The sequence below is a fragment of the Carcharodon carcharias genome, chromosome 10 (assembly GCF_017639515.1).
Source record: "Carcharodon carcharias isolate sCarCar2 chromosome 10, sCarCar2.pri, whole genome shotgun sequence".
Classification (NCBI taxonomy): domain Eukaryota; kingdom Metazoa; phylum Chordata; class Chondrichthyes; order Lamniformes; family Lamnidae; genus Carcharodon; species Carcharodon carcharias.
Window position 1 is genome coordinate 63336338 of NC_054476.1, and position 24797 is coordinate 63361134.

The window sequence follows — 24797 nt, forward strand, 5'->3', positions numbered from 1 at the left end:
AGTTCTCTTTTTTTGTTAGAAGCAAACCTATTCTCTTACTCTCTCTTTGACCCTATTATTCCTTTTGAAGATCTGTATTTTCTATATTCTGCTTTGTTCTCTACTGCATTATGTATCTTATGTTTGTCGTAAGCCTCCTTTTATTTGTTTAATTTTAATCTAATTGGCCAGATTTTGTGGTTGGCAGTACTTGCCGCTGACATCAAATAAATCTCTACATGAACTTATTGCAAACCCGGTAGCCAGAATTTTGGCTGCCTTGAAGGAGGATTCCCTCTCGGCATGGACTGCAGTAAGGCCAAACAACATAGTCTAGTGTAGGTGAAAATGGCTGGCAGTTGTGGATGCAACTTTCAGTCACTGCACCATAAAAAAAAACTATATAAAGCAGGCTGCTGGAAAATGATCTTAAAAATAAATTGGTACGCCACATTTTAGCAGGCATAATTTTACAAAATTTGAAATTAAAATTTTTTAAAAATATATAATTTTGATCAGGTACATAATTTTAAAAAGTGATGTTTAAAAATTCAGATTGGACTAAAAAGTCATAGATTTAACTTTTTGACAAGATTTATCAGACTTTTAAAAGTTTTCAAGTTTAAGAAATCAATCGATTTTAACTTTTAAAACTGCAACAAGGAGAACCTACTGATCTCCCCTTGACGTTCAATGGCATTACCATTGCTGAATCCCCCACTATCAACATCTTGGGTATTACCACTGACCAGAAACTAAACTGGACTAGCCATATAAATACAGTAATTACAAGAGCAAGTCAGAAGCTTGAAATTATTCAGCGAATATCTGACCTCCTGACTTTTTTTGGACAGGAGATGTTTGGGGCAATTTTCTACATTCTCGGGTAGTTGCCATGTTGGAGCTGTATTAGAAGAGCTTAGCAAGTTAAGATCCAGTCAGGGACCAGTAACTTTTTGTTTAAAGTAGGCAAAGTTTGAAATCCTAGATACCCACTAGGAGAATAAAGCCACAAGATTCCAAGGTTTTAAACAACCAAAATAAACGTTACTATATATAGTTAGAAAAGTAAAACAATCTGCAATATCTATCTTCTACTCTAACATTCAGAATTAACATAAGATAAATATGAATTAACAGGCAAACTATGGCCAAACACACCACACTGCACATTAAATGGCATTTGTGACCAAGACGGATCCCATGGATTTCTCAGCAACCCACTCGGATGCCTGTGACCACTGAGAGTCCCAATACCTCGTTAAAGCTCTGTCTCCCTTATGAGGGATTTCAACTCTACTTTTGAAGATCCAGCCTTTGAATTCCCACAAAAGCTGCTCCAATTCAGACTGCCTCAATGACTGCTCACCTCCTAGGGTCCAGTCTCTTCTGAGACGGCATTCCCAGGATTCACAAAGCTGCACTCCCGTTTCTAATTACCGGCACAATTCCAGCTCTTTCGCAGACCGCTAGCTTTACTAATCTGGCACTGCCCCCGGGTTTCTTCAAACTCCTGTCTTCCTGCTGCACTGAACTATAACTGGCTCCCAGGGCTTCTGTGAGCCCTAACTGCCTGGCACAGAATCTTCCTCCACCTTCTCAGCTCCCCAGGAGTTCGCTGAGCCCCAACTGCCTGGAGCCTGCTAATATCTCCCAGGGCTTTTCTGTGAGCTGCGAACCACATGAGATCCAAACTGCAGCCAACCCCCTCGCCAGGTAAACACACTGATCAATTGAAATCAGAGAACCTTCTTAAGCTCCACCCATCTCCATGATGATGTAAAAACAAAAAAACTGCGGATGCTGGAAATCCAAAACAAAAACAGAATTACCTGGAAAAACTCAGCAGGTCTGGCAGCATCGGCGGAGAAGAAAAGAGTTGACGTTTCGAGTCCTCATGACCCTTCGACAGAACTTGATGTAGCCTTGCAGGGTTCACTGAATGCTTTTAAACCAAATTAGCTCTAACTCCCAAAACAAAACATCTGTCTAGACTGCACTTCTTTGCAAGCAGTGTAGGCACCAGTCTCCAGCTAAGTAAGCCCACCTGCTGTTTTATGGCTCTTACCTTTCTAGTTATTAATTACTTAAGTCAACATGGCCCCAACTTTTTAAGTGTAATAAAATGCAAGCTGCTTTAGTTGCATTTATTCCATTTTCTACAGTTAAACTTTAATCTTCCCAGAATGAAAAAATTACCTCAAATATTAACATGAACCTTGAACTGGATAGTTGCAACAGGCATGACTAGTTTTGGAGCACAAGCATTCAGTATTTCTGCTGGGATGTTGTCAGGACACCATAGTCTTTTCTGTATCCAGTCTTCAGTCATTTCTTGATATCACGTGGAGTGAATTGAATTGTCAATAGACTGGCATTTGTGATGCTGGGGAGGCCAGGATGGATCATCCACTTGGCACTTCTGGCTGAAGATGGTTGCAAATGCTTCAGCTTGTCTTTTTGCACTGACATTCTGGGCTGCCCCATCATTGAAGATTGGGATGTTTGTGGAGCAGCCACCTCCAGTTAGTTGTTAATTGTCCACCATCATTTAAATCCAGATGGAGCAAGACTGCAAGGCTTTGACCTGACACATTAATTATTGGATTCCTTAGTTCTGTCTTTAACATGCTGCCTACACTATTCAGCATGCATGTAGTCCTTTGCTGTAGCTTCACCAGGTTGGCACCTCATGTGATGCCTGGTACTGCTCCTGGCATTCTTTATTGAACCAGAGTTGGTCCCCCAGCTTGATAGTAATAGTAAAGTGAGGGATTATACTTCAGTGCAATTGTTTTTCCTCTCTTAATGTTTCATCCTGGTGTCCATCCTCCTGCCAAATTAGTTTGGACACCATTTCTCCCTCCCCCCTCTGCCACCCACCCCCAACTAGTTAACTTTCCCACAATACCATTGATTCCAGCTCTATGGAGGTCCAGCCCATCCACCTTGAACAAGTGTCCCCTGTCCCATTTATGTGATCCCAATGTTTCAGGATTCTGAAGACCTCCCTTCTAATTCATTTCTCCAGTCACACATTAACCTGTCCTATCCTATTATTCCTATACTTGCTACTGTGTGATACTGGGAGTGATTCAGAGAGACCTTTTGAGGTCCTCCACTTCAATTTCCTCCTAAGAACCCGAAACTCTGTCTACAGGATCTGAACATTTTTCCTTCCTATGTCATTGGTACCCACAGGGGCAATGACTTCCCCTTCTCCTCTCAAAACATTTTGAACATGTTCAATGAAGTCCTTTACCCTGGTATCAAGGAAGCAACACACCATACGCAACCTGCATCGGAAGCTGCCTAAGTGTTTTTTTGCTGGGAGCTTTTCCTCCTGCAGAATTTTCATCCCTACCTAGAGCCACTGACTCCTCCGCAATAGAGCTCTGTAGCCAGCAGATTTCCTCTTACTTTGCCCAATTTGTCATTCGTATATCTGAGCTTTGACAGTGAATATTGGGAAGCTAGATATCAAAAGACAAAACAAAAACAGAATTACCTGGAAAAACTCAGCAGGTCTGGCAGCATCGGCGGAGAAGAAAAGAGTTGACGTTTCGAGTCCTCATGACCCTTCGACAGAACTCAAAAGACAAGCCTGATTGTGTTCTTCTGTGCATTACTGGTTGCCTTACAGTAATAAAAGGATATAAATGCATTAGAAGCAGTTCAGAGAAGGTCAACTGATACCTGGGATGGGGTGGGGTGGTTATCTTAAAGGAAAGGTTTGACGCTGGGTCTGTGTCCATTGGAGTTTAGAAGATTGAGAGGTGATAGTTTGAAACATATAAGATCCTGAGGGGACTTGACAGGGTGGATGTTGAAAGGACGTTTCTCCTTGTGGGAGACACTAGAACTGGGGGTTACAGTTTAAAAATAAGGGGTCTCCCATTTAAGACAGAAATGAGAAAAAAAAATTTTCTCTGAGGGTCATGAGTCTTTCCCAGAGAGTAGTGGAGACAGGGACAATGAATATTTTTAAAGCACAGGTAGATAGATTCTTGACTAACAAGGGAGCCAAAGGTAATTTGGGGTAGGCAGAATGTTGAGTTGAGGCCACAATCAGACCAGTCGTGATCTTGTTAAATGGCAGAGCAGGCTCAAGGGGCCAATTGGCCTACTGCTGCTCCTAATTTGTATGTAACTGGCAGAAAACAGAGAGTAGAAATAAATGGGCCATTCTCGCATTGGCAGGCTGTGACTAGTGGGGTGCTGCAAGGATCAGTACTTGGGCCCCAGCTGTTCAAAATATATATCAATGATTTGGATGTGGAGACTAAATGTAATATTTCCAAGTTCATGGCTGACACAAAGCTAGGTGGGAATGTGTGTTGTGAGGAAGATGTAAAGCAACTTTAAGGGGTTTTGGACAGACTTAGTGAATGGACAAGAACATAGCTGATGGAATATAATGTGGAAAATGTGAGGTTATCCATTTGGTAGGAGGAACAGATGTGCAGAATACTTCTTAAATGATGACAGATTAGAAAGTGTAGATGTACAAAGGGAGCTGGATGTCCTCATCAATAAGTCTCTGAAAGCTAACATGCAGGTGCAGTAACCAATTAGGAAGGCTAATGGTATGTTAGCCTTTAATGTAAGTAGATTTGAGCACAGAAGTAGCAAAGTCTTGCTTCAATTGTATAGAACCTGGAGTAGTGTGTGCAGTTTTGGTCCCCTTTCCTTAGGAAGGATGTTATTGCCATAGAAGGTTCACCAGACTTGCTCCCAGGATGACAGGGCTGTCCTTATGAAGAGAGATTTGGGAAACAGGGCTTGTATTCTCCAGAGTTTCGAAGAATGAGAGGTGATCTCATTAAAACCTTCAAAATACTTGAAGGGATAGACAGGGTAGATGCAGGTAAGATGTTTCCCCAGGTTGGGGAGTCTAGAACCAGGCAGCACATTTTCAAAATAAGGGGGAAGCCGCTTAAGACCTAGATGGGGAGAGATATTTTTTATTCAGAGGGTTGTGAATCTTTGGAATTCTGTACTCCACAGAGGGCTGTGGAAGGTCAGTCATTGAATATGTTTGAAGTAGAGATTGAGAGATTTCTAAATACCAATTATGTAGAGGAATATGGGAATAGTTCAGGGAAAAAGGCATTAAGCAGATGATCAGCCATGATCCTATTGAATAGTGGAGCAGGCTTGATGTGCTGAATGACCTACTTGTGCTCCTATGTTTGTAATCAGGAGGAGGAATGGTGTTTTTCTTTTCCTTAGCCCTCAGGCAATTATCACTGCTCTGCTGAAGCACTAAAATCAATCATGACTATTTTTCACAATTCAAGTGGACATAGTTTGAAAATTTCATTTACCTAATATTATATTCTATTAATATTACTATAATAATACTGGACTGTGTAATACCATCTAAATATAAACTTGAATCTGATGAGCACAGATTTTCTGCTTGCTCAATCGACTCTAGAACATAGTTCAAAATCCAAGGTCATTTCACTGACATCCTCCTTGCCCATCCCCATGTCAGGTTCTGTCCAGCAATATGGCGAGCAGTGCAATTAGTGACCTGTCACCTGGTGGAGTGCTCATGCAAGGAGGAACATCCCAAGCTATAAACCGTGAGTATTTGTCCTGACACACACAGCCGAAGGTTTGTGCAATTGTCACTAATGCTTCATGTTTGTGTGACTATATTTAAGTAACCCTCTCTGTTCCCACTAATCCGTATCTGTAAAACATGGTTTGATGCAGCCTCTCTATTTATATGATCCTTATTATTTTCTGGACTGCAGAGAAACAGCTCCTGCAATTTTTCAGGGATAGAGCATGCAGAATTGTGCGGTATAGAGCCATATAGAGCAGCAAGGTTACAGGCTGCATCATAATCCTCTGCTGATCATAGCTAGAGTGGCTGTGGTTGAGAGGCACTACAGCTGAAGGGAAAACTCAGCTTTGGCTCCTGCTGTTGATGACTATTTATTGGCTCTATCTGGGTTTTCCTTAAGTACTGCTTTAAGCCTGGATGTGGTACATTTTTTCACTTGCACCCCCAATATTTTATCTGCCAAAACTTGCTTGCTGAGGCCTACAAGGGAAGACACTACTACTGTGGCATACTGGAGAACTGGGTGTCAGCAGCAGTGTACTCAAGCATTAGTCAGCACCTACAGGGTTTGGGGTGGGATGGGTGGGGGTGGGGGTGGGGGGGAGGTGCGTGGGGTGGGAAAGGGAGTGGAATTCTGTGCTATATCACATGCAGGTCTTGCGTAGGGACCATTTTACAGCGAAGTCAGACCTTGGTGTTGAATAAAGGTCAGATTGTTAATAATGAGCATTATTATCAGTATAAGCAGACTGTCTTCAGCGTATCTATGCTGAGAAAATCTGAACTGGACAAACTAGAAATAGGAAGTTAAAAGCTGCTGGGAAAGGATTTGGCTGTTCATGGTTGAACACTGCACAATGAAAATTCAGGGATTTGTTGTTGACGTAAATGTCTTGGCCCCATTATCTAAATTAAATAGTTGGTGAATTTAGTGTTTTTAAAATATTTTGATTGATGACCTCAGTTAGGGTTGGAAACTCTGGCTGGCTGTACAATTCCCATAACTTAAACTGTCCATGTTTAAAATGGCAGCTGATCATCAGCCTAAAACCATTAACCATTATCCATTTGCATTACTGTGAATTACTAAGTTGCAGAAACTCATTATTGTATTTACTCAGTTGTATTTACTCAGCAGTTTGTAGACTTCATGCCCTTTAGTCTTCTATCTCTTCTACAATTTAAAATGTAGATTTAATATCATGGAATAATGTTTCACAGCCTGGAGATAGTAGATTGGAGGAAGTGAATTATAAGATGGCAACTCCTCCGACTGGTGGTATTATAAAATGTTGGGGTGTAATGTCCCATCTCAAAAATCTGTTAAGTAGCTGCTTGGGGACAACAAGCTAGAATAATTTTTAACAGAAATAAAAATACCTGGAAAAACTCAGCAGGTCTGACAGCATCTGTGGAGAGGAACACGGTTAACGTTTTGAGTCCATTTGACTCTTCAACATAACTAAGGAAAAATAGAAGAGAGGTGAAATATAAGCTGGTTTAAGTGGGGGGGGGAGAGAACACACACAAGTAGAGCTGGATAGAGGGCCAGTGATAGGTGGAGATAGCCAAAATATGTCATAGACAAAAGGACAAAGAAGTGTTGACGGTGATGATATTAACTAAGGAATGTGATAAAAGGTGACAAGGGTAGAAAGCAGGACAAGCAAGGTACAGATAGCCCTAGTGGGGTTGGGGTGAGGGAAAGGGATCGAAACAGGCTAAAAGGTAGAGATAAAACAATGGATGGAAATACATTTAAAAATAATGGAAATAGGTGGGAAAAGAAAAATCTATATAAATTATTGGAAAAAAGGGGGGTCAGAAAGGGGGTGGGGATGGAGGAGAGAGTTCAAGATCTAAAATTGATGAACTCAATAATCAGTCCGGAAGGCTGTAAAGCACCTAGTCGGAAGATGAGGTGCTGTTCCTCCAGTTCCAGTTCCTCCCACCCCCTTTCTGACCCCTCTCTTTTCCAATAACTTATATAGATTTTTCTTTTCCCACTTATTTCCATTATTTTTAAATGTATTTCCATCCATTGTTTTATCTCTACCTTTTAGCCTATTTTGATCCCTTCCCCCCACCCCATTCCCACTAGGGCTATCTGTACCTTGCTCGTCCTGCTTTCTACACTAATGTCACCTATTAGCACATTCCTTAGATAATATCACCACCGTCAACACCTCTTTGTCCTTTTGTTTATGACATCTTTTGGCTATCTCCACCTCTCAATGGACTTCTATCCAGCTCTACTTGTCCCACCCTCCCTTAAACCAGCTTATATTTCACGTCTCTTCTATTTTTCCTTAGTTATGTTGAAGAGTCATACGGACTCGAAACGTTAACTGTGTTCCTCTCCGCAGATGCTGTCAGACCTACTGAGCTTTTCCAGGTTTTTTTATTTTGTTTAGAATAATTTTTAATTCTATTAACCTTACCGCAATATACTTGTATATAGTGGGCAAACCGTGTTTGTTCGAATGTACCTGCTATAAGGATTAGGAAGTGTATTCCTGGAGGTTTGTTCACCATGAAAACTTGGCATGTTGCAGTGGCTCAGGAATCTGGTGGAAGAAAAGTGCAATAAAAACAGAAAATGCTAAAAATACTCAGAAGGTTGATGGCATTTGTAGAGAGGGAAACAGTTAACATTTCAGGTTGATGGCCTTCTCATCAGAACTTGAAGATGTTAGAGATGTTAGAATACGAGAGGACGTGGCATAGTGGTATTGTAACTGGATGAGTATTCCAGAAGCCCAGGGTAATGCTCTGGGGACCTGGGTTCAAATCCCAGATGGTGAAATTTGAATTCAGTAAAAATCTGGAATTAAAAGTCTGACGACCCATAAAGACCTGTTCTTGTTCACTAGTGACTCCAGACCCACAACAATGTGGTTGACTCTTAAATGCCCTCTGAACAAGGGTAATTAGGGATGGGCAATAAATGTAGGCTGGCTTAAAAACCTAGCCGGCCTACATCCCATGAATGAATTTTTAAAAATTAACAGGTTTTAAGCAAGTACAGAAGCAGGGAAAGGTGAGTGGAAGGGAAGGTCTATGATGGTGTAGAAGGCAGGGGAAATTATGACAAAAGGATGATGGTGCAAAGCAAAATGGGTGGTGATGGGATAATAAAAAAAACAAAAGATGGGTCCAGGGGAAATGTAAATGGTAAAAGCAGAACCATTACCACTACCTGCAGTCTGAGAAAATGGTTATGAAATTGTTGAATTTAATCTTGAAGCCAGAAGTTATTAAATGCCTAATTAAAAGATGCGGTGCTGTTCCTCATGCTTGCTTCAAGGTTCATTGATACAGTTTAAGAGGCCAGGATCAAAGTGGAGTGGAGAATTGAAGTGGCAGAGTAAAAGGCAGGTCAACACTAGACGATGGAAGGTAGTTCCTACTTCCAATTAGCTAACCTGCCTTAACAATTCACACATTCTCTGCATCTCCTGGTTTTTATTTCTCATAATTCTTTCATCAAGATCTTACACTAACATCAGTTCTGATGGTTTCTCTCGATCAAGTTAACGGCTCGTTTCTATTATATATATATATATATATATTTGTGTGTATATATATATATATATATACCTTCTTTATCTACATATTTCCCTCGCTTTTTTTATGAATGCTGGACTTTGCAAGATGGTTATGTTTTAAAATGTCTCATTTAACTTAAGGTGAAACAGAATGTTCTGGAAAGGGGGATGGGGGATGGTGAGGTCATACTAAACACCTCTGCTCAGAGACAGGTGTCAAGAAGATATAATGTCTATAATGTTATTGGAAATTATTTTAAAGTAGAGTTTAGTGGTGTCTGTGTCTTTATGTGCGTGTGTGTCTTAATTGGATTAAAGCCAGCTAGTCTCGAGGCTTTGATGTATAGAAAAGAAGCAGCTTTGAAATGTTAATTAGGTAAACATGAGGGCAATTTGCATTTTTTCTTTAAACAAGCTAGCGTAGCTTGGATTCAAAGAGTGGGAGTGAAATAATCAGAAACAGTGTGTTTGTTTATTTTTCCCAGGGATTACTAATAAAGTGGGTATTATGAAGGGGTCTTATTATTAGAAGAGGTAAACTTCAAAAGACATAGTGATACAATGAAAATTTGTGTTCAAAGAGGAATATATGTATAAAGGGAGAGAAGGCTATTGGTAAAAAGGTGAGAGATTCTAAGATCTAAAGCCTCCAGTCTGTAAGCCTCAAGCCGCTGTCTGCAAGGATCCAGAACTGAAAGAAACTCATTTTGAATGCGACTGTCTGGAGTGTTCTTTGCCTGGGGTCTATTTAGATCTATGTGTTTTACTGTTACCTTAATGGAGGTGTAACTAGGAGTCAGATTAATTAGGGGATTTTTGTAGTTATTATAGTAGTAATTTTCTATACATATGTATGTGCTTACAATTTTTCTTTTATTAATAAATGTTTAATTTAGTTTTATAAAAACCTCTTGAGACTCGGTGGTCTTGTTACTACTGAATTCAGAGCCTGCATCTCAAAATATACAAATTGCAAAATGGGTTATGACAGTTGTTTCAAGTTTCCCTCTGGGATTTGAACAGCTCAGCATTTACCATTAGCTGTGTCATCATATAGGCCCCTGTGATCTGGTGGCCATGGGGGAGAAACTCGAACAGAAACCTATTGAAATTAAGTGACAGTTTCACACATTTACGTAGTAACTCACAGTAAAGGGACAAGAGCTTTGTGAGACATAGAGAGAAAGCAGATACTGCTGTATGGAGGGACAAAGCAGCAGCTGCTGTGAAGAGCAGAGAAGGGCTTTTTTTATTAACAAAAATGCAGGATGCTTGTGAGAGTTGGTTTTCCTTTCAAAAGGAAGGACAGGACCAACGGGACTTTTGGAGATTTACGGAACAAAGAGTCACTGAGGCCGATCTTCCTGGTGAAAGTCAGATCTGAAAGGCCTGGACTGAGTGGAATGACTTGAAGGACACAAAGTTTTAACCTAGCACAGCAGGGAGAGCTGGAAGTAATTTGTACTTGTTCTTGTAAAGCTACATATCTGCTAGAAGTGCGGCGTACAGCAAAACGGGTTGTAAGACATATCTCAATTGCGTTAGTTCGTTAATGCTTCTGTAGTTTGACATATTAGTTGTTAGGTGACGTTTGATCAATGTTAGTTTTTATATGTTACAGTAAAAATCTTAAAATGTGAAATCTTTCAGTTACTTCCTTGGCGAATTCATCTCTTTTTAAAATTTATTGGTTTCTACATGGATCGTACACACTTTTTCTCTTTATAAGATGTTCCATGGTAATGTTTACATGTTTTGATGCAAGCCAGATTATGCTTTGCCTGTAATGTTAACATTTTCCTTTTTTAAAGATTCTGTCTAACTTGCTGAGTGCTTCCCGTATTTTCCCTTTTTGTTTGAGATTTCAAGCACTGGTGATATTTGGGTTTTTAAAAATTATTTTTGTTTACCAATCGCAGGAAAGAGTTGGCATTTTTACCAGGTAGGTAAGGAATTTCCTTATGCTGAGCCAGCTATGACTTCTTGATATGGGAGGCAGGGAATGGCTGGGAGCCTGTCAACCAGAGAAAGGCAGCTGTAATCAAATAGCCTCAGTTGCCAGAGAGGTGGGTATGATGACTTGGGGTGGCAGGTACAAGTACAGAGTCATGGAATGCAAATGCAAAGTACTTTTCTCCAGGATAGCCAGCTGTGCCCTGGTGATCAGTCTTCAATTCCTGGTGACTCTTGGCTATTTTTGGCAGGTTGGGAACCCTTAACTATTATGCCATCTGGAAAATTACCACCTCTGCATCCCCCCCAAACTGCCATCTGAAAGTTTCCTTTCCATTCATTTTATGACAGTAAGCCTGTGGATATACATAACTCAGGATAGCTCCATTCTGAAATTGCTATAGCAATCTTGGGTTACTAATTGTAACAAAATGCAATTAAAAGACACCAAAAAATAGATTTCCAGGATTCGTGATATAATGTAGCTATGAAAACAGCCTTATTCTTCCTATGTTACTGCCAGACTTTTGTACTACTCCACTTTTTAAAAATTTCTATAGACTATATTTTGAGCTCAGAATTATGTAGAAGGTTCCAGAATTTAAGCATTAATAATTGTGCAACATTAACAAAGTGAACAAATCCACGAGGATTCTTTTGTTTTACTGTTTGTTTTCACTTACCAGTCACAGGCTGCTAGTAGGAAAGATAAGCATTTTTAAATTTAAAGTAGGCAAGAAATTTCCTTTTGGTTGATCCATGTTGTACTTTTACCAAAAGTGCAGCAAGCCACATTTTTAATAAAGTTACAATGACATGACGAGGCAGGACCAGCTCCAGTGATATCCCAAGGTTCCTGTAGGAATGGTTGAGAATGAAGACAGATGGGTTCTTCACACATCAAGGAACCAAAAAATGCAAGTACAGACTTTAGGAGGGGGCACAGATACAAAGCGCTATTACAAAGTACATTTCTACCAGCAGTGCCAGGAGATTGATCCTCTGTTCTGCATGACTCCCAGCCAATCTGGGAGGGTTCATGCTTTTAAAGGTGTGTGCCACTGGATACCATAAGTTCTGCTTTGTTCACTTTGTGTTGCTTTTGTTGCAGAGATAATGCCAAGCGATGTCCAGATGGAACTCAAACACATGTATGTGGCAGTGGCGGAGTTACTGAGACACTTCTGGTCCTGCTTTCCTGTCAATACACCATTCCTTGAAGAGAAGGTGAGCAATTGACTCTGGTCTGATCATCCTATTGTTAGAAAGATTTAAAGCCAGCAACTTTAAACACAGCTCAATCTATGCTTTGTTTCAGGACTTAAAGCATTTCGGGCTTTAAAAACCACATGAACTTGAAAGTTGTTTAATTTTCAAATTCTGAAACTGGAACAACAAAATCAATCAGAAATTTTACATTGCACTATTACCAGCTTATAATTACATGAAAATCTCTACTCATCTAAAAAAAATAGTTGATACTTTCATTTTGACAGAACATTTCCAACCTTGAGGCATGCTCAAAAAAAGTTTGTTTTTAGATTCTAACTCCTTTTCAGAGTTTCTTCTTTTTAAAAAATTTTACTTCTTGGTACATTGCATTATTACCGTACATACCCGTGTGTAGTCTCCTTTTAAAGCAACTTGTACTGTGTTCCCATCTTAAATTGTTTCATAGATTTTGGCACAGCATAAATACAATCTTTAATTTATCCAAGGGTAGCATCTTCTCTTCAGATTTAATGTTTTGATTATGATCAATATCAAGCCAGGCTCCTTACGGGCATGGACCCAGATTTTAAAACTGCCCTTACTTGGCATTAAATATGCAATCGCACTCGGAAAGGCCATGGGTTGGCTTGAATGGGGTGGAGAAAGAATAAAATTTGCACATTTGTTGTAGATGATGTTGTTCTGAGATGGGGCACAGGCTTGTGGTTGAGGTAAAGTAGAGAGTGTTTATAAGTGGAAGTGCTTAACCCTGACAATAAATGGTAAAAGTTTTCACTAGGCTGATTCCTGGGATGAAAGGGTTGACTTATCAAGAACGGCTAAACAGCCTTACTCATTAGAGTTTAGAAGAATGAGGGGTGATCTTATTGAAAAACACAAGATTCTAAGGGGGCTTGACGGGATAGATGTTGAGAAGATGTTTCCAATAGTGGGGGAATCTCGAACCAGGGGACATAATTACAGAATAAGAGGGCACTCATTTAAAACTGAGGTGCGAAGGAATTTCTTCTCTCAGAGGGTAGTGAATGCCTGGAATTCTCTACCCAGAGCGTTGTGGAGGCTAGATCTCTTAAAGTATTTAAAGAGGAGGTAGATAGATTTTTGAAAAATCGGGAAGTTGAAGGTTATGAGGAGCTGGTGTGAAAGAGGAGATGAGGCCTGAGGCAGATCAACCATGATCTTGTTGAATGGCGGGGCAGGCTTGAGGGGCCGAATGGCCTACTTCTGCCCCTATATCTAATGTTCTTATGTTCCATGTTTCTCAGTATTGGAATTTCTCCTCTTATCTACTGCAAAAATATAACAAGAAAAATAAAGGGGCTGTGTTACAGATTATGATTAATACTGTTTCTGCTGCTGATGTGGTTAGGTCCTTGAGTGCCCAAATAGTTTAACTTCTCAAAGTGGAAATTATTTGTATCATAACTTCTGCAAAAGTAATTTTTTGTGCGTTTCCTTAATTTTCTTCCCTCTCCTGAAAGTACTGACTTTCACTATGGTGCAGCTTCATGGGTACTCCTACTAGCTGTCTCCTACCTCATTTAAATGACCATTTGTCATATGTGAGCCTAGCCAGCAAGTGTTGACAGGCTATTTAACAGTGGATGGCTGAGGTCAGCCCTGTCCTCAGGAAAACAGAGAATTCCACATACAGGTCACTGGATATTGATCCAGGAGCATGCATCCTCATTCGTGGTCCTGGCTTGCAGCCTAGGAGCATTGAGCCCATTTATAGCATGTTGAAAGCTGCCTCTTGGCTGAAATCAACTAAAGGTGAAGCCTGTGATGAAATATGAAACTTTTTGATTTGTATGGTTGTCTATTCATTTCTATTGCCAAAAATCATATACTATATTAGCCTGCATGTAGAGTAAATTGTCATCAAGTAAATAAAAAGTAAGGCGGGGTATTTTTGGCAGTCTATATGAGTGTCAATACAGTAAAAGGAATCAAAATGTCCAGGCTGAAAATCATTCATAAAAGTATTGGAAGAAAAATTACCTTTTTATCTGATCATCGTGGCCCCAATGGAGTTTGTGTGGGAAGGTGTAGCTGAGGTACACCATGATCTTATTGAATGGCTCACCACCACCTTCTCAAGGGCAGTTATGGATGGGTAATTAATGTGGCTGAGCCAGCAAAATCCAGATCCCTTGAATTAATTAAAAAAAGGCTCGATAGGCATGACCTATTCCTGCTCCTATTTGTTCTGTTTAGTACTTGGCGTATTCCTGGCATGGGTAGTAATTCTTGCTGATTTTTAGCAGGAGTTTACTGAATGGCGAAGTGTAATTTTTTTTTTGTCTGCTGTGGCAGGTTGGGAAGATGATGAATAACTTGGAGAGATTTCAGATGACAAAACTAAGGCCATTCCGAGAGAAGCTGCAGAAGCTATACATCAGTACAAATGTGAGTTCCGGCAGTTGTGTACATTAGACATGGTTACGCTGGTGGGAGAGAATGAGAAATGGGTGCAGAAGGAAAAACAAGTTGTGCTGCACATTTGATTCAGAAGTTGCCTCAGATATCGGGACAAAAGATGTATCAGCTCCCAACATCTTTAATCTAGGCTGCTTTGAACTCAGCATAAAATACAAGCTCCCAACTTTGGTCTATCAGTTCTTTGGGTACTCACCCATAGTGCCTTTATGTAGTTGCAGTTGTTACAGTTGTGCTTTTACACTGATGATATACTAGCAGCATACACGTGCTAATCCTGTCATTGGTGGCATCTTATCAATGTAATGAGGGCAATTGCATCTCCAATGCTGTCTACGTTCCTGTTTTTTCTTGGGTTCTCAGAGCAGCTTCCTGAGCCGTTGCAAAATACAGGCCACCTATTCTGTTGACTGTCCAGGGTGTCCATCAGGACCATCACCACAAAAGAAAAAAGGGGAGAGTGGCACTCATTGATCATGAATTTCTGGCATGCTGCCATTTTTGTTGCATGCTCAAAGCACCTTAAGGTTGAAGCAGTCTTCTATCTTGTGACCCTGTGATGACATGAGTTGTCACACAGGAAGGTAACAAAACTCAGGTCCTGTCCTGGTTTACAGATCTGGTCCAACTAAAAATAGCTTAGAAAAATCCTAATTCCTTCCATCTCCTTAATAGGCATATGCTTTTGAAAGTTTCTTACTAGACCATATTAGGACTTTTATAACAAGTGCTTCCCAGAGATATATTATGTGGAAGTATTGAGCCTTTTTGCATCAACTAGCTTGTACTTTTTATTTTATCATAGAATGACACTGCACAGAAGGAGATCATTTGGCCCATTATGCCTGTACCAGTGAGCAATGCAACTAGTCCCACTCCCCTCTCCTTTCTCAATAGTCCAGCAGTTTTTCTTCCTTTTCAAGTATTTATACAATTTCCTTTCAAAGGTTATTGAATCCTCTTCCATTGCTCTTTCAGGCAGTGTATTCCAGACCATCTTAACTTATTGCATAGAAAGGTTTCCTCTCGTCACCACTGATGCTTTTGTAAATTAATTTAAATCGATATCCTCTAGCTACCAACCCTTTTGTAAGTGGAAACAGTTGCTCCTGATTTACTCTATCAAGACTGTTCATGATTTTGAATACCCCTGTCAAGTCATTGCTTAACTTTCTCTGCTGTAATGAGAAGGCCCTCAGCTTCTCTAGTCTCTTCACGTATCTGAAGTCTTTTATTCCTGACCGCATTCTAGTAAATTTCCTCTGCATCCTCTGTAAGGCCTTCACATTCTTTCTCAACTTGTCCTGCCACCTTCAGAGCTGGTTTTACTTATACCTCTAAGCCTTTCCTCATTCTTCCTGCCAAAATGAATTAATTCACACTTCTCTGCATTAGACATTATCTGTTGTGTGTCTTCTCATTTCACCAACCTGTCTATGTCCATCTGAAATCTATTAATATCCTACATTTGAGTTTTGTATCATCTACAAGTTTTGAAATTATACCCCGTATAATATGCCATTTCCCCTTTAATTCCATGGCCTTTAATTTTGCTAACAAGCCTATTTTGTGGTACTTTATCAAATATCTTTTGAAAGTCCACGTATGCAACATCAACCACAATGCCCTCATTCACACTCTCCATTACTTCATTAAGAACTCAGTCAAGTTAACCAACATAATTTACCTTTAACAAATACATGCTGGCTTCCATTTATTAATCAATATTTTCTCAAGCGTCAATTAATTTTACCCCAAATTAATGTCTCTAAATGTTTCCCTGTTGCTGACGTTAAGCTGATTGTTATGTAATTATTGAATTTATCTCTCTTCCCTTTTGTGATGTAACATTTGCAACTCTCCCAGTCCCTTGGCACCACATCCATATCTAACGAGGAATGGAAGATTGTGTCGCGGTCTCTGCATTTTCCACCACTACAAATCTCCATAAACTAGGATGCAACCCATCTGAACCAGATAACTTTTCTACTGTGAGTGCTGCCAATCGCTTAAGTGCCTCGTCATTTCTTATTCTACCCAATTTCTCCTCTGCCTCCTCCTTTACTGTGACATTGGCATGATCATCATCTTTAAGACAGATGCAAAACATTCATTATCTCAGCTATACTTCCTGCCTCTTTAAGATCTCCTTTTCGGTCCCTAATCGGCCTCACTCTTTGACTACTCTTGTACTATTTGTATGTTTATAAAAGGCTATGGATTCCATTTTTGAAATTAGCTGCTAATCCATTCTCATACTGTCTTTTCTGTATTCAACTTGGATCTCTTTTGTATTATGTACTTTATATCTGTCGTAAGCCTCCTTTTAATTGTCTCGTTTTAACCTCTTTAGTCATCCAAGGAGCTCTAGCTTTGGGTGCCTTTCTTTTCCCCATCATGGGACTATGTTCATTCTGTACCCCAACCAACTCTTCTTCCCTGTTGGTCATTTAGCTTTACCTGCCAGTCTTTGATCCTAATACACCTAGGCCAGATCCTTAGTTAACTCATTACAATAGTCCTCCTCCAGCTGAATGTTTTCACATTATGTTTTTCTTTGTCCTTTTCCAAACTATTCTAACCAAAATAATATTGTGATCCAAATACTATCTGACTACATTCCCCAGAACTAGATGCAGCATTGCTTCCTTCCTCTTTGGGCTGGAATCATACTGATCAAGAAAATTCTCTTGTGCAGATTTCAGAATTTGCTTGCTTTTTTTCCCTTTACAGTGTTTCTATCCCATTCTATATTTTAGAATAATTGAAATCCTCAATTACCACTGCTCTAGATCTTGCATCTTTCTATAATTTGCCTACGGATTAGCTCCTCTATTTCCTTCTCACTATTTGATGGCCTTTAATACATACCCAGCTGTTCCTCTATTGTTCTATAATTCTAACCAAATGGATCCTGACTTTGATTGAACCCTCAGGTGTATCATCCCTTTCCAGTGCTGCAAAAGGATCTTGAACAGAACTGCCACTCTACCCGTCCTTTTTTGCCCTTTCCGAATACATTGTAACTGGGGATGTCAAGTGCCCTTCTCTTCTTGTTTGTACCACATCTCTGTTATTACCACTATATCACAATCCCATGTGGCTTTTTGTGCCTGCAGTAAACTAAGCGTATTTATCTTGCATCATGTGGTGTAGATCACTGTTTCTCAAAGTGTGGCTGGCAAAGTCTGTCAAAATGGTACAAAGTGAGATAACAGTGTGCAAATTTCAAGGAGATAAGTTTAAAAAATACTATAATTCGGGGAACCTAACCAATTGAGGCTGATACTGGAATGCTGGGCGAGGGATCATTCTATCTGACATCATGATCATAGACTAGAGAACAATTAGTAGAGCACATCTCCCTCTTGCAATTGTTTGGCAGGACTAGGCTAATTTGAATAGGGAGTAGCTGCACTTACAGTATAAATAATAATTTTGTAACTCTTCCATACTTTATTGTCCTTGAGAAAAGTATATTCACCACCTTTATCTTTCTGGTGGTAGATCAGCAGCAACATGGGTAACAGATTTTTAAAAATCCACTTACTGGGCCAGCGTTTATTGCCCATCCCTAATTGCCCTTGAGAAGGTGGTGGTGAGCTGCCGCCTTGAACCACTGCAGTCCCTGTGGGGTAGATACACCCACAGTGCTATTAGGGAGGAGGTTTCAAGATCTTGACCCAGTGACAATGAAGAAATGGTGATATATTTCCAAGTCAGGATGGTGAGTGGCTTGGAGGCGAACATTCAGCTGGTGGTGTTCCCATGTGTCTGCTGCCCTTGTTCTTCTAGATGGTAGCGGTTGTTAGATTGGAAGGTGCTGCCTAAGGAGCCTTGGTGAGTTCCTGCAGTGCATCTTGCAGATGGGACACACTGCTGCTACTATGTGTCAATGGTGGAGGGAGTGAATACTTGTGGAAAGGGTGCTTTGTCCTGGATGATGTTAAGCTTCTTGAGTGTTGTTGGAGCTGTACTGATCCAGGCAAGTGGAGAGTAGCCCATCATATTCTTGATTTGTGCCTAGTGGATGGTGGACAGGCTTTGGGGAGTCAGGAGGTGAGTTACTCGCCACAGGATTCCTAGCCTCTATTGACCTGCTCTTGAAGCCACAGTATTTAAATGGCTAGTCCAGTTCAGTTTCTGATCAATGGTGTGCTCCCAGGATGTTGATAATGGGGGATTCAGCAATGATAATGCCATTGAATGTCAAGGGAAGATGGTTAGGTTGTCTCTTGTTGGAAATGGTCATTGTCTGGCACTTGTGTGGCACGAATGTTACTTGCCACTTATTAGCCCAAGCCAGGATATTGTCCAGGTCTTGCTGCTTTTGGACATGGACTGCTTCAGTATCTGAGGAGTCATGAATGGTGCTGATCATTGTGCAGTTATCAGCAAACATCCCCACTTCTGACCTTATGACCTAAGGAAGGTCATTGATGAAGCAGTTGAAGATGGTTGGGCTGAGCACACTATCCTGAGGAATTCCTGCAGTGATGTCCTGGAACTGAGATGATTGACCTCCAACAAGCACAACCATCTTCCTTTGTGCTAGGTATGACACCAACTAGCAAAGAGTTTCCCCCCTTATTTCCATTAATTCCAGTTTTGCTAGGGCTTCTTGATGCCACACTCGGTCAAATGCCAAGGGCAGTCACTCTCATCTCACCTCTGAAGTTCAGCTCTTTTGTCCATGTTTGAACCCAAGGCTGTAATGAGATCAGAAGTTGAGTGATCCTGGCAGAACCCAAACTGAGCGTTAATGAGAATGTTATTGCTCAGCAAGTGCCGTTTGATAGCACACTTGATGACCCCTTTCATCATTTTACTGATAGTCGAGAGTAGACTGATGGAGCAGTAATTGGCAGGGTTGGATTTGTTCTGCTTTTTGTGGTCAGGACACACCTGGGCAATTTTCCACATTGTCGGGTAGATGCCAGTATTGTAGCTGTAATGGGATGGCTTGGCTTGGGGAGCAGCAAGTTCTGGAGCACAAGTCTTCAGTGCTATTGCCAGAATACTGTCAGGGCCCACAGCCTTTTCAGTATCGAATGCCTTCAACCATTTCTTGATATCACATGGAGTGAATCGAATTGGCTGAAGACTGGCATCTGTGATACTGGGGACCAATGGAGGGGGCCGAGATGTATCATCCACTCAGCACTTCTGGTTGAAGGTTGTTGCAAATGCTTCAACCTTATCTTTTGCACTGATGTGCTGGGCTCCTCCATCATTGAGGATGGGGATATTTGTGGAGCCTCCTCCTCCTCCAGTGAGTTGTTTAATTGTCCACCACCATTCACTACTGGATGTGGCAGGACTGCAGAGCTTAGATCTGACATGTTGATTGTGGAACTGCTTAGCTCTGTCTTTCTGCTTATGCTGTTTGGCATGCAAGTAGTTCTGTGTTGTAGCTTCATCAGGTTGACACCTTATTTTTAGGTATGCCTGCTGCTGCTCTTGGCATGCACTCCTGCACTCTTCATTAAACCAGGGTTGATTGCTGGCTGGGTGGTAGAGTGGGGGATATGCTGGGCCATGAGGTTACAGATTGTGGTTGTGTACAATTCTACTGCTGCTGATGGCCCACAGCACCTCATGGATGCCCAGTCTTGAGTTGCTAGATCTGTTCAAAATCTATTGCATTTAGCACAGTGGTAGTGCTACATAACACGATGGAGGGTATCCTCCACAAGGACTGTGTGGTAGTCACTCCTACCAATACTGTGGTCACTCCTACCGATACTGTCATGGACTGATGCATCTCCGGCAGGCAGGTTGGTGAGGATGAGGTCAAGTATGTTTTCCCCTCTTGTTGGTTCCTTCACCACCTGCCGCAGACCCAGTCTAGCAGCTATGTCATTTAGGACTTGGCCATTTCGGTCTGTGGTGGTGCTACTGAGCAACTCTTGGTCTTGGACATTGAAGTCCCCCAACCAGAGTACATTCTGCACCCTTGCCACCTTCAGTGCTTCCTCCAAGTGGCATTCAACATGGAGGAGTACCGATTCATCAGCTGTGGGGAGCGGTATGTGATAATCAGCAGGAGGTTTCCTTTCCTGTGTTTTTCCTAATGCCGTGAGACTTCATGGACGCCAGAGTCGATGTTGAGGACTCCCCGGGCAACTCCTTCCTGACTGTATAGCACTCTGCCGCCACCTCTGCTGGGCCTGTCCTGCCGGTGGGACTGGACATAACCAGTGATGGTGGGACTGGACATATCCAGGGATGGTGGTGGTGGTGTCTGGGACATGATCTGTAAGGTATGATTCCGTGAGTATGACTATGTCAGGCTTTTTAAAAAAAATCATTTATGGGATGTGGGCTTTGCTGGCTGGGCCAGCATTTATTTTACATCCCTGGTTGCCCTTGAGAAGGTGGTGTTGAGCTGCCTTCTTGAACCGCTGCAGTCCCTGTGGTGTAGGTACACCCACGGTGCTGTTGGAAGGAAGTTCCAGGATTTTGACCCAGCGAAAGTGAAGGAACAGTGATATATTTCCAAGTCAGGATGAGTGACTGTTGCTTGAGGCGTTCCTCCCAATTTGGACACAAGTCCCCAAAGGAGGACTTTGCAGGGCCAACAGGGCTGGGTTTGCGGTTGTTATTTCTGGTGCCTAGGCAATGCCAGGTAGTCCATCTGTTTTCATTCCTTTTTCTTGACTCTTTAGCAGTTTGATACAACTGAGTGGCTTGCTTGATCATTTCACAGGACGTTTAAGAGCCAACCACATTGCTGTGGATCTGGAGTCACATGTAGGCTGGACCAAATGGGTTTTTATGACAATTGACAATGGTTTTGTGCTCATCAATAGTCTTTTAACTCCAGATTTTTATTAAATTCAAATTCCATCATCTGCCGTGGTGGGATCTGAACCCAGGTCCCCAGAGCATTACCCTGGGTCTCTGGATTATCAGTCCAAGTGAAAATACCACTACAGGGCTGCCTCCCCCATGAACGCAAAGCTCACTTAGTCCAAAGTTGTTTTTTATTCATTCATGGGATCTGAACGTTGCTGGCAAGACCAGCATTTATTGCCCATCCTTAACTGCCCTTGAGAAGGTGGCAGTAAGCCACTTTCTTGAACCACTGCATTTGCTGTAGGTACACCCAGATGCTGTTAGGAAGGTTTTGACCCAGTGACAATGAAGGAACAGCAATATAGTTCTAAGACAGGATGGTGCTTGGCTTGGAAGGGTCTTGCAGGTGGTGAGGATCCCTTTGCATCTACTTGTTTGTTCTTCCAGTTGGTAGAGTTTGCAGGTTTGGAAGGTGCTTTGGATGCAGGCTTCGTGAATTGCTGCAATGCATCTTGTAAATGGTACACACTAATGACACTATGTGCCAGTGATGGAGAGAGTGAATGTTTAAGGTGGTGGATGGGGTGCCAATCAAGCAGATATAAAAACAAAAAACTGCGGATGCTGGAAATCCAAAACAAAAACAGAAATACCTGGAAAAACTCAGCAGGTCTGGCAGCATCGGCGGAGAAGAGCAAAGTTGATGTTTCGAGTCCTCATGACCCTTCAACAGAACTAAGTAGAAATAGGAAAGGGGTTCCAGCTTTTATTTCACCCCTTTCCTATTTCTACTTAGTTCTGTTGAAGGGTCATGAGGACTCGAAACGTCAACTTTGCTCTTCTCCGCCGATGCTGCCAGACCTGCTGAGTTTTTCCAGGTATTTCTGTTTTTGTTTTGCCAATCAAGCAGGTTGCTTTCTCCTGGATGATGTTGAGCCTCTTAAGTGTTGTTGGAGCTGCACTCATCCAGACAAATGGAGAGTAATCCATCACACACTTGACTTGTGCCTTGTAGATGGTGGACAGACTTTGGGGAGTCAGGAGCTGAATTACTCACTGCAGAATTCCAGCCTCTGACTTGCTCTTTAAGGCGCATTATAAATATGGCTGCTCCACTTAAGTTTCTTATCAATAGTAACCCCTAGTATGTTGATTGGATTCAATGATGGTCATGCCATTGAAATTAATGGGAGATTGTTAGATTCTGTAGTGTTAAAGATATTCATTGCCTGGCATTTGTGTGATGCAAATACTATTTGCCACTTATCAGCCCAACCCTGAATGCTGTCCAGGTCTTGCTGCATGCACGTAAGTTTAGCTTTAGTACCTAAGTGGTGCAGAATAATCTGTAATCATCAGTGAACATCCCATTTCACACCTTATGGTGAAGGGGTGGTAATTGTTGAAGCAGCTAAAGATGACTGGGCTTATGGCACTGCCCTAAGGAGTTCCTGCAGCTGGGGCTGAGATTATTGGCCTTCAAATACTATGACCATCTTGCTTTGTGTTAGGTATGACTTTAACTGGTGGACAGATTTCCCCATGTTTCCTGCTGACTTCAATTTTGCTCGGGCTCTTTGATGCCACGCTTAGTCAATCACCAGTTCACTAAGGCTCCTTAGACAGCACCTTCCAAACCCACAACTACTACCCCTAGAAGGACAAGGGCAGCAGATAGATGGGAACACCACCACCTGCTGGTTCCCCTCCAAGTAACTCACCATCCTGACTTGGAAATATATCGCCGTTCATTCACTGTCGCTGGGTCAAAATCTTGGAATTCCCTTTCTAACAGCACTCTGGGTGTACCTACACCACATGGACTGCAGTGGTTCAAGAAGGCAGCTCACCACCACCTTCTCAAGGGCAACTAGAGATGGGCAATACATGCTGGCCCAGCCAGCGAAGTCCACATCCCGTGAATGAGTTTTTAAAAAATGCCACCTTGATGTCAAGGGCAGTCACTCTCACCTTATCTCTGGAATTGAGGGATGGAATTTAATGCCCCCCCCCCCCAAACTGGAGGCTACTTAAGGCCTTAACCCACTGCGCTGGTATTCTACCAATGGCGGGCAGACTACGCCATGTGGGCAACTTGCCAGGTAAACCCTGGTGGGTACGGCTGTATCTGGTGGGGGTGGGGTGGGGGGGAGGAGTCCCTTCTTCTCTTGCATCCTGAGCCCAATGGAGGGACCCTTGGGAAGCCACCACCCTGCCTTTGGCAACAACCCTGGTTCTCCCCCCACCCTCCTCCCCCACACCCCATTCCTGGGGCCTCCCTGACTGGCCCTGCCAATCTTACCCAACTTATCTGCAGTCCAGGGCTCCAGCCACGATCCTTCTTGTAGCCCCACTACACTACCGGCGTTGGCCACCGCTCCCCGTGGTGTGCCTGTGATTGACAGCTCCGGTCCACACCTGGAAGTCCGACAGGAAATTGCCCTCAGTGGAGCTGGGAGCCCTGACGGCAGCCAGCAGGCTACCTGATTGGGACATAATCCCAACAGTGCTCCTGGAATTGGTCTCAGTGGGGTTGCTACTGGCTCTCCAGCATGTTGGAAAGGTGCACCACTGCGACAATTAAATTCTGCCCCAGCTCTTTTGTTCATGTTTGGACCAAGACTGTCATGAGGTCTGGAGCCTAGTGGTCCTGGAGGAACCCAAACTGAACATCGGTGAGCAGGTTATTGCTGAGTAAGTGCTGCTTGATAACATGGTCAACGACACCTGCCATCACTTTGCCAATGATTGAGAGTAGACTGTTGGGGCGGTATTTGGCCAGATTGGAATTGCTGTACGTTTAAAACCAACAAAAGCTGTGCTTAGCCTTGCAAATCTTTCCAAATTTGGTACATTGATACTTGAGAGATCATATAATGAAACTTGTCAAATGAGTGAGTAAGGACCTTGTAACTTCCTTTCCAGGCTTTCTTTAGTCCACCAAATTACACTCCTAGATTGACATCTGGCTTGAGTGGACAAATGGAAAAATTTGGGTTGGAAATTGACTTATTGCCTTCACTGATCACTATCACTGAATCACAGAATTGGCACCTAAAACTGTACACAATATTCCAGCTGAGGTCTAACTAGTGTCCTATACAAGTTCAGGATAACCTCTTTGCCCTTGTAATCTATGCCCCTGTTAATAAAGCCTAGCATACGGTATGATTTTGTTATGATATGGTAGATGGTATTTGCCAAGCTGACCAAATCCCAGAGGAAAACTTGGCCACGCTATCACAGCGATTTTGCAATTTGTATTTATT

The 24797-nt window shown here is 41.9% G+C and overlaps 1 protein-coding gene across 8 annotated transcripts in view; it reads left to right on the forward strand.

Moving 5' to 3' along the window:
• gtf2h1 (general transcription factor IIH, polypeptide 1) overlaps positions 1 to 24797 on the forward strand; it is a 97394-nt gene that overhangs the window by 66536 nt on the left and 6061 nt on the right. For all 8 annotated transcript variants that reach the window (XM_041196573.1, XM_041196572.1, XM_041196569.1 and 5 more), the window contains 3 exons: positions 5480 to 5570; positions 12170 to 12285; positions 14608 to 14700. In XM_041196573.1, the coding sequence (XP_041052507.1) occupies positions 5480 to 5570; positions 12170 to 12285; positions 14608 to 14700 (300 nt within the window). The remainder of the gene's footprint in view (positions 1 to 5479; positions 5571 to 12169; positions 12286 to 14607; positions 14701 to 24797) is intronic.